The 8,528-nt window shown below is 37.3% G+C and overlaps 1 protein-coding gene across 1 annotated transcript; it reads right to left on the reverse strand.

Moving 5' to 3' along the window:
- Nucleotides 1-1,249: 1,249 nt before the first annotated feature.
- LOC148352522 (twist-related protein 2-like) lies at nucleotides 1,250-8,213 on the reverse strand. Its single transcript, XM_088352571.1, has 2 exons — nucleotides 7,464-8,213; nucleotides 1,250-1,409 (listed from the first exon to the last, which is right to left on the reverse strand). The coding sequence occupies exon 1, from the start codon at nucleotides 8,040-8,042 to the stop codon at nucleotides 7,497-7,499; it is 546 nt and encodes a 181-aa protein (XP_088208697.1). The 5' UTR covers nucleotides 8,043-8,213; the 3' UTR covers nucleotides 1,250-1,409; nucleotides 7,464-7,496.
- Nucleotides 8,214-8,528: the final 315 nt, after the last annotated feature.

Raw genomic sequence — 8,528 nt, forward strand, 5'->3', positions numbered from 1 at the left:
TAAAAAAAAGTGAAAGAAGTGTTAATCACGGTCTCGGCGATGATAACGACGCTAGAACCGGGGAAGTATTTCTACGACTACCTCTGGCTGGCAGATGCATGCTACTTTTCAAAAGCGAGCAATAATTGCTAATGCTAACAGAATATAGTCAAATGCAAGATCCGTGACTTAAAAGTGGCTCCCGAGCTTCACTTAGCACAGTTCCCAAAAATATTGATGTCAATTGAAGTCAAATTTGTGTTGTATGAAAAAAAACCCCCAACAACCTGCATTTACATTTTTACCATAAAAAAAAGTGAATACCAAAGGCGCGTGACACCAAAAGACAGAGCAGGAGCGGCTAACAAGAGAGTGGCTAAAGAAGGAAACAGTGGAAAAAAGTGTAAGATGCCTGGATTTTGGCAACCATCCCATGCACTAAGTGGCTGTTATGTTTCTGAAAGCACCACCGGGACAAGCCAGCTTCACAAAATGGTCATCCGGGCTTCTGTAGTAGTAAGATGGCCGCCAAAGTAGTAAACATCTGGGTAAGTGTGAAGCACATTGTAAAGCGCTTTGGGAGGTCTTCATTGACTTGAAAAGCGCTATGCAAATGCAGACCATTTACCATTTAATGACATTTCTAAAATCATCTAATTATATTTGAAAATGTGTTTTGTTTGGTTTGATTTTGTTCTTAGTTTGCACGGAACAACTCAGTCTTTTTTCCTTCCTAAAAATAAAAAAATTTAAGGTGGTGATAGGGTTCCAAGTTGACATCAATTGACAGAGATTTGTCTGTGGGATTCTTCAAGCTTTGCTTTACAAACCTTTCTCCTGAGCACATGTTGGGTTTAAAGTCTGTATATGGCTGTCTATCCTGTCACCTGACAGGAAGTTGGGAACTTCTGGGGCAAAAGTGTTGTGAATGAAGATGTGGGTGATTTTCCTTGTTCCGTCCATTGAGGTGACAATGTTTATGAGACAGTCCATGTGTTTTTGCTTATTATTTGAATTACTATGTTTTATATCAATAAATGAAGTATTTTTACACCACTAGGGGTCGCTTTAAGAATATTTGTGTGCTCTCAACGACTGCTTTAGAATATTCCACGTGTAATTTGTCTAAAAATCACCTCCACTCTTAATCTTTCTTTTTTTCTTCCTTCCTCAACACAAAATTTGTTCCTTCACAAAACAAAAGCACAACATTACTTTCAAAAATATGTTTTAATAAATAAAATATACACAAAAAAAGTTCTGTGTCCGGGCGCATGCGCAGTCGCCTGTATTGTCCGAACTTTGGCCCATTGGAAGACAGTCTTGCGTGCACGCTTACGCGCAGGGGGACGTCAGCGTGAACGTGCGTGACGTCACGTCAAGTCCAAAGGCTCCTCGTAGGCCCATTTCGGCTTTTTTTTGGAGACAGTCTGTCTGTAAGAGGGAAATACAAAAGTGAGTCTTTGGAATTATTTTTAATATCGTAGCATGTCGTTTTGTGTAGGTAATGGATGTAATGCTATTTGTTTTAAAAAAAAAAAAAAACTTAAAAATTCTTTGAGAGCGACATACGTCGGCAACCATTTATGAAAATCGCGACTCAAACTCTTCTCGCTATCGCGATACTCTGCGCCCCGCCTACGTCATCATGACGCGCCTCACATGTTGCTCCTACAATACAGTATCATTATTTTTAAAGTTTAACAGCTTTTCTAAAATATATATATTTGTTTTTTAAATTTTATTTTCATACGCTAACCAGTCAATTTCATAACACAGAACATATAGTTCTTTTTTTATCGAGCCAAAACAAGTCAGCTAACCTACCGAGCTAGCATAGCCAAAATGGCAGCTCATCTCACTCGGCCCAGTTCAGGTGTGTTTAGGTTTGTTTTTACAAGCATTTGTTTAACAAACTTACTGTATTCTGTTTATGTTTGACAAACATTTTCAAGAAATGCAGCTGTCAAAAGAGAAGAATAACAAATAGCTCAAACAATACTAAAAGGTACATTGTGTAATATTAAACCAGTAGATGGCACTGTATTGTCTAAAATGAAGGAAAACCTACTAGGTGGAAATTCTGCTATGTAAAAAACAAAAACAAATTTCTATTAATATTTTTAAAAATTAACATTGTTATAATAATAATTCATGGAAGTGCTAAATATTACACACTGGCCCTTTAATAAACCTTGTGGTAACTCTAGGTATCTTTAGGTAACTTTAAATATATATTAGTGGCTTTAAAGAAACCAAGTATTAAAGTAACTGTATTCTTAAGTAACTCCTAAGTAACCCGAAATTTGTTACTAGTTACTAGAAGTATCTTTAAGCAACTTCATATCTAAGTGTCTTTGATTAACTATTTTTACGATATGAAGTAACTTAATTTTAATTAACTCTTAGTATATCTAATTAACTATCCTCAAGCACCTCAAAGTATCTTTAAGTATTAGTATTTTTAAGTAACTTTGTCTTTGATTAAGTTTCTCTATGTATATTTTAAGTAATTTGATTTTTAGGTAACTCCAAATATCTCTAAACAAATCCTTTCTTAAGTAACTCGAAGTATCTTTAAGTAATTGCATTTTTAAGAAACTAAGTTTGTTTGAGTAACTTTTTAAGTAACTGAGTATATCTAAGTATCTTGAAGTAACTATTTTAAAGTAACTCAAAGTATATTTAAGCAACTCTACTCTTAAGTAACTTGAAGTATCTTTAAATGTACATTGTGTAATATTTGACCACTAGATGACACTGTGTTGTCTAATGCGAAAGGAAAATGAGCCAAATGAGCACAGCGTTGCAGCAAGATGATAAACATGGCTGCCGATTATTCATATATATGTCTTTTGTTTTCCCTGAATGAAGGTTTTTGTACCACGAGGAAGTAAGTCTCAGTATTTTGAGGTACCTTGATTTCGGTATTTATTTTGTTGTGTATTCTTTCTTGTATTTTCTCGTGTATTCATTTTTTTTTTTGTATTTTGTTGTGGACTTCATCATGTAATTTGTTGTGAATTTTGTCATTTATGTAGTCGTGTATTTTGTTGTGTACTTTATCACGTATTATGTTTTGAATTTTGTAATTTTTTTTGTCGTGTATTTTGTCGTGTATCTGGTCACAAACTGATGTTATTCAAATGAGGGGGCGGGTCAAACTGGCTCAACTTTTTACCTATTGGTTAATTGATGAGTGGGCTGTTCAATTGCAAACGCTGTTCCACACCGATCAACCAATCGGTGAAAAGCTCAGACTTCTGGGCCGCCTCCTCATTTGAATAACTTTATTTAAACAAACAAAATACATGACAATATACACACGACAGGTACTACGGGATTTCTCGATGTGTTTGTGTATCTATACCTCATATACTGTATTTGTGGGTATTTATTTCCACATTTATTTCTACATATGGCAAAAAAACAATAACATGTGCTTGTTTAAAAGCAAAATTTGCAAACTTTTACCAAAAATGGAAATCTAATGCGATCGTTGGAGCAGTTTATTCACTCAAAAAGACTTTAAGTCTAAAATACTGGTTTCGAGTCCAAATTTTTGCCGTCGTTTAAATGTGAAATAGTGGTAGATTTTTTAAAAAGCAGTAGTCTTTATTTAAGGGGTGTAAAGTGGCAGTCTAATGCAGTAGTCTGCAAAGTTTTCTTTAATTTCTGACTACATTTTGGCAGCCTGGTCCAGTAAAAACATACGTTTTGATAACAATCATAGTATTATTGGCAATACTTATGACAATAATATTAATATGCCCAAATCAACTTTGAGGTCGCTAGACCATCAGGGATCTAGAATGACATAAGAAAAGGCAGATTTGATCTCATCATCAGACTATTTTTTTTTTTTGTAAAAAGTTTTGTCTGAATTATTTCCCACAATGCTCCTTCACAATGCTGTATTTTGTGACATTGTTAAAATCAGAATCGGTTTATCATCATTGCGTCGCTACAATGAAATCATGGTAGCCCCAGTCGGCAAACTACACAGTATAGAGAAAAATATGAAATAGAAAAATGTAAAATATTCACCTTTTAACATAAAGTATCCACATCTATTAGAAAAACTACACACAAACGGGATATTGTGTTTTAAACTTTTTAAAAAAGTGTGATGATGAGATAAAATCGAATGCCTTTTCCTTTGTCATCTATAATCTCGGTGGCCTGGTGATTAGGATTTGGCGCTATTACAGCCGTGACCCAGGTTCGATTCCTGTTGTATCCAATGCTGAGCAAAAAAGGTCGGTGATAATTGTGGACCCCATTATTGCTTAATTACAGTGATATACTACTGTAAGGATGAGTGTGTACCCAGAGTTTTGAGTTTTGGGGGGGACTTCATGAATAAATACGGTATAAGGTCAACATAAAGATATTTCTTTTTTACTTTCTTTCTCGTGGCCTAGTACCCACAATCCAGTACTGGTCCCCGGCCCGGTGGTTGACAACCACAGGTCCATCTCATGAAAGGGTAGAGTTATGTTCATGGGGACCAGAGAGGGATCATGTTACACCGGTTTTGAAAGCGCTACATTTGCTCCCTGTGCGTTTCAGAAACGATTCAAAAGTGTTTTTACTAGGTTTTAAATGTCTTCTAGCCCCGGTGTGTAATATTTGAGCACTAGGTGGCACTGTATTGTCAAATGCAAACGAAAACCGGTGCCAAAGAACACAGCGTAACACCAAGTTGCCAGACAAACATAGCGGTGACCTTAGGTAGGGATTACACTGTGTAAAAGAAATACAATGCCCATTTATAAATATGAACATTGGGAATGCTAGTTCATGCATTTATTTCTAGTATTCAAATCGATGCTTTTTTTTTTTTTTACTGAATGAACGTTTTTGTACCACTAGGAGGCACTAAATATCACACACTGTCCCCTTAAGTAACACTATTTTGAAGTAAGTCTTTGTATCTTAAGGTAGTTTGATTTCTGTATTTTTGTTGTTGTGTATTTTGTCACGTATTCTTTGTATATTTTGACGTGTACTTTGTCATGTATTTTGACATGTACTTTGTTGTGTATTTTGTCACGTATTTTGGATATTTTGTCATTTATTTTGTGATGTATTCTGTTGTATATTATGTCATGTATTTTGTTGTACGTCTTGTCGTGTATTTTTGTGTATTTTGTTGTATATTTTATCATGTATTTTTTCTTGTACTTTGTCATGTATTTTGTCATGTATTTTGGATATTTTGTCATTTATTTTGTGATGTATTCTGTTGTAAATTATGTCATTTATTTTGTTGTATATTTTGTCATATATTTTATGTGTATTTTGTTGTATGCTTTGTCATGTATTTTTTGTGTGTTTTTTCTTGTACTTTGTCGTGTATTTTGTCATGTATTTTTTATATTTTGTCATTTATTTTGTCATGTTTTCTGTGTATATTGTGTCATGAATTTTGTTGTACATTTTGTCATGTATTTATTCGTGTATTTTGTTGTGTACTTTGTCGCATTTTTTTCGTGTATTTTGCTGTATATTTTGTCATGTGTTTTCATGTTATTTGTTTCATTTTTGTCATTTATTCTTTCGTGTACTTAATCATGTTTCTTGTGTATTTTCCTGTGTATTTTGTTGTGTACTTAGTTGTGTTTTTTTCGTGTATTTTGTCATGTATTTTTTGGTATATTTTGTCATGTATTTTTTTGTATATTTTGTCATGTATTTTTTATATTTTGTCATTTATTTTGTCATGTATTTTGTTGTATATTATGTCAGGTATTTTGTCGTATTTTTTGTTGTGTATTTTCTTATGTATTTCGTTGTGTACTTTGTCGCGTCCTTTTGCGTATTTTGTCATGTATTTTGCTGTATATTTTGTCATGTATTTTCGTGTGTATTTTTGTTTTGTTTTTGTTATTTATTCTGTCGTGTACTTCATCATGTTTCTTGTTGTGTATTTTCTTGTGTACTTTTTGGGTTTTCTTCGTGTATTTTGCTGTATATTTTGTCATGTATTTTCATGTGTATTTTTTTGTTTTTATTTTGTCGTGTACCTTATAATAAATTTAATTGTGACTTTTGTCATTTATTTTGTCATCTATTTCATCATGTCTCTTGTTGTGAATTTTGTTGTGTATTTTATTGTGTAGATTGTTTTATTTTGTTGCGTACTTTGTCGTGAATTTTGTCATGTATTTTGTTGATTTTTCCAATCAAAATTATGATGGTTAGGGTATTTTTGCCCTGTATTCCAATCCATGTTTTTTTTTTCTACTGATTGAAAGTTTTTTGTACCAGTAAATATTACACACTGTCCCTTTAAGGCCTTAGGCCATTTATCTGTCGGATCTAATTTTACGATATCCGTTCTTTGGCAGCGGTGAGTCAACTGTTTATAGAGTGAGGACCTAAACCGACCAATGGCTAAGCAGCATTCAGCCATTTCGGTCTTCACGTATAGAAAAGTCTGCTTTCAACTGATTATTTTCATTTAATTTGATTCGTTTCGCTTCTAACCTTTTACCGTAACAAAGCGCCATTTTAGGGTATTTCTCTGTAGTTGTTTATTCTATTTTTTTATTTATATCGTATCACGGTTGTAGGGTGTGGCTCCATGGTTGAAAGACCGAGACCATCAAAGTACAGAGTTCATTTTTTTCTTTTCAATTTCTCAGACGAGCTCAAAACACAAGGAATCGAAATTTCGTTGCACACTCTGCCATGCGCAGAAACGGACGATACTCAATAACTGTGAAAGTGACCTTTCGGTTGATATGCTAATAATATGTTACCATTATGGACCATTAGGGATCTAGAATGACGTAAGAAAAGGCAGATTGATTTCATCATCAGTTTTTTTTTTGTTTTTTTTGTAAAAAGTTTTGTCTGAATTCTTTCCCACAATGCTGTATTTCGTGACATTGTTAAAATCACCCATATGGTTGGGGAAAGTGTAGGAGATTGTGTTTTTCTACAGCACTTTTCGGTTCAGTCTTTGAGTTTCAAACAAAGTTTGATGTCAGATCATTCAACACTGTTCAGGAGTGTCACGACCCATTTGTGAACACCACATTACACTTTGTGGCTAGCAGGAACATTATTACTACAGTTTTTACTTATTTATTTCGAAGAGAGTATACGCAAACTTGTGCCTGTACAGACGAAGAAGGATGGACCTTATATGATAATTGTGAGTTCAAATTCCAGTGGAATTATAACATACTTTTACCATAGTAGACTCCGCAAGTGACGCTAGTCGAGCGATAGCGGGGAGAGGGGCGAGAACGGTGCTGGGAATCAAATGGACTGAACCATTTGGTTGATCCCCAGCAATGGTTTTGATGTTCCCGTTTCGGTTTTTATCGAGCGTTTTCCATCATGTTTAAGCCTCAATGTTAAAAGAGAATTCTTTAAATGCTATCCTTTTGGGGGTAGCTTGGGTTGAATTTGGGGTTGCTTGAGCACCCTCCTAAAGAAGCGAAAAAGTGTTTAGCACCAGCGCTACGTACCGTGAGCTCAGCGGGACGCTCGCCGCACCGGATTCAGTGGGAAGCGGACATGGACCAGGCTCCTTCCATCCTCCAGACGGAAAAGGCATAACTGAGCCTCTCGTGGGCCACGTAACTGCAACTGGACATCTTGTTGTCCATCTCGTCGCTCTGCAGAACCTGACACAGAAAATCGATGTACCGAGACGCCAACTTCAGCGTCTGGATCTTGCTCAGCTTGTCCGAAGGCAGCGTGGGGATGATTTTGCGCAGGGAGGCGAAGGCTTCGTTCAGGGATTGCGTGCGCTGACGCTCGCGCACGTTGGCCAGCACGCGCTGGTTCTGGAGATCCTCGTAGGATTGCGGATTGGACCCGCAGTTGGCCATCCCGAGTCGGCCCGGGCTGGGTTTCTTGGTGCGCTTGAGGGGCGCGGGGCTAGCGCCCCCGCCGCTGCCGCAGCTGTCCTCGCCCACGGACTTTTTACTGGGTCTACGCTTGCGGGCGCAGCGCTTGCCGGGTCGGCGTTCGGTGTCCTCCTCGCTGGTGGCCAGGCTGTCCGCCGGGGAGGACGGGGAACCCGAACCCGAGACTTCTTCCATTTCCCGCTTGAAGAAGTGCACGGGGAGCGCGGGGAACGCCAGTTCCACTTTGGAAGCCGTGGTGCCGAACTGAAAAACACCCAACAAGTATCCGAAAGAACGGGGGACGCCGAACCCTCCGCGCGTCTCGGCTCACTCCTTCCGAACCGGACTCTGCATGTCCTCGCGCAGGGAAGTTTTTCCGTTATGTGAAGTCTGATCCCGGGTCGGGATGCTAAATAGTTTGGGGGCTGGCTGGGGGGAGGTTCTCTTTGCAGCTGGAGGGGGGAGCCTGCCACTCTTATGTCACACGCAACTGGAAACCGAATGGGAGTTTCTTTCAATTCCAGTGTCAATGGCATGACAAACAACTAAAAAGAACAAGAGCGCTACTTGGAGCGGCTACAGTTGAAGTGTTTTAGGACCTGCTTTTGTAACCAATGATATTTAATAAAAGAAAGAGTCAGGGAGGGTTTTTAGAACGGGATGGAATTTCTAATCTGAGCT

This window comes from Urocampus carinirostris, chromosome 14 (genome assembly GCF_059441175.1).
Source record: "Urocampus carinirostris isolate Australia breed hairy pipefish chromosome 14, RoL_Ucar_1.0, whole genome shotgun sequence".
NCBI lineage: Eukaryota > Metazoa > Chordata > Actinopteri > Syngnathiformes > Syngnathidae > Urocampus > Urocampus carinirostris.